This window comes from Sinocyclocheilus anshuiensis, unplaced genomic scaffold (assembly GCF_001515605.1).
Source record: "Sinocyclocheilus anshuiensis isolate Anshui unplaced genomic scaffold, SAMN03320099.WGS_v1.1 scaffold330, whole genome shotgun sequence".
NCBI lineage: Eukaryota > Metazoa > Chordata > Actinopteri > Cypriniformes > Cyprinidae > Sinocyclocheilus > Sinocyclocheilus anshuiensis.
The window spans coordinates 2,237,874-2,239,558 of NW_015547689.1; the positions used below are offsets into that span (position 1 = coordinate 2,237,874).

At 31.0% G+C, this 1,685-nt stretch overlaps 1 protein-coding gene across 4 annotated transcripts in view; it reads left to right on the top strand.

Moving 5' to 3' along the window:
• LOC107703503 (diablo homolog, mitochondrial-like) overlaps positions 1 to 1,312 on the top strand; it is a 3,877-nt gene extending 2,565 nt beyond the window's left edge. For 3 of the 4 annotated variants that reach the window (XM_016506129.1, XM_016506126.1, XM_016506130.1), the window contains exon 6: positions 709 to 1,312. In XM_016506129.1, coding sequence (XP_016361615.1) covers positions 709 to 908 — 200 coding nt within the window. In that variant the 3' untranslated portion in view covers positions 909 to 1,312. The remainder of the gene's footprint in view (positions 1 to 708) is intronic. The other variant, XM_016506127.1, reaches the window with a different exon arrangement.
• The last annotated feature ends 373 nt before the right edge of the window (positions 1,313 to 1,685 follow it).

Sequence of the window (1,685 nt, forward strand, 5' to 3'; positions counted from 1 at the left end):
TCTAACAATGTTATTATAGTATATTATTATATTATATTATAATTGCACTATGTAAGTTTGGGGTTGGTACGTTTAAAAAATATATTTTTTAAAGAAGTCTCACATGCTTACTAAGGCTGCATTTATTTGATTAAAATATTATAACAATTTAAAATAACTTATCTATTTAAATATATTTTTAAAATCTAATTTATTCATGTGATGGGAAAGCTACATTTTCAGCAACCATTACTCCAGTCTTCAGTGTCACATGATCCTTCAGAAAAATCTAATTTACTGATTTTGTTTTAATTATTATTATTATTATATGAACATATGTGATTTGCTGTATTTGGTCACCATTTTCACCTTTTTGACTTTACTAGTGCATTTTTATTGATCCTGTGGTGTGACTAATGACTTCTTAAAAGTACAAATATACTAGTCTCAATTAATAAGAGGTTAAAAAGCTGCATGTTCTATATAATCATAAAATTAAAAAAGGAGTGAAGAACAAAATGTCACCACAGGGCATGTCAACAAAAGGTTTTCTTGCCAGTTATTATAGAGCTATAATGCAAATGAATTTTCATCATATTACTTTGAAATAAGTGTGATTTATTGTAGAGATCTATTGAAATTTGGCACCTACTGCCACTTGGTGGTAATTTGTTGAATTGCCCTTTTAGCCATATGTAGTAATAGCTTAACCATGCTTGTCCTCTCCAGGGGCTGACCAAGCTTCTGTGACAGCACAGAACAGTCTACAGCTCGCACAGTCCCAGGTGGAACATGTTCGACAGCTGATGCTGGAAGCTGAGAGACAACTCAAAGACTCTAAAGCTGAGGACCGTGAGAGGCTTCAAAATGCTCTCAGCACTGCAATGGAGGATGAAGACATCCCAGATGCATATTTACGAGAGGACTAGTCATATCGAGACATTTAGCACAGCTTTAAAGTATCTTAAGCACTCTGATACAACTACTGAAGCACAGAATTGTATTTATGTTTGATTAATAGGGCAAATGCTGTGAAATGTGGGAGACTGTGGTGCAGCCAGGAGAATTTATATAAATTAAGCATTAAATACAAAACTATGAGGGTAGGAAAAGGGACTTGGTAGATAAATACATTCTAGATCAGGGGCTTCACATTTGCTTGTAATTGTTAAATGCAATTACAATGTAATGAAATAGATTTAAATTTTAAAACAGTTTTGGATTTAAAAACAGCTGTTTCATTAATCAGAATCTCCTTTTTTACTGTGTTGACTATATGTGAGTTATAATTATAGACAGATGCTACCTTTGTGATTTCTTATTAATTTTTAAAATAAACTGAAAAATATTTGTTTTGGTTCTCTGTTTACTTTATTAGATATTTTCTGTTGTTTGCTTCTGTGAATTTTTATATGCTATCTGTTGTACTTTATTATGAAACTACATTAGCATACTATTTTAAAAAATCAATTATTTTTTCAAACTATTTCCTCTTCATTTTCAGTCTCTGTTCCTCTTAGCCATCCATGATAATTTACTATGATAATGTATATTACACACTAATACTTTTTTAATACAATCTATTAAAATATGATTTGTAAACCCTCCCTTCTAGACCTAAATTTGCAATGTTGCTAAAATATGTTCACTTCTCTCTCCTGTTTGTCTCCTTAAATTGCTCTTGCCATTCTCAAAAACAGTAATGA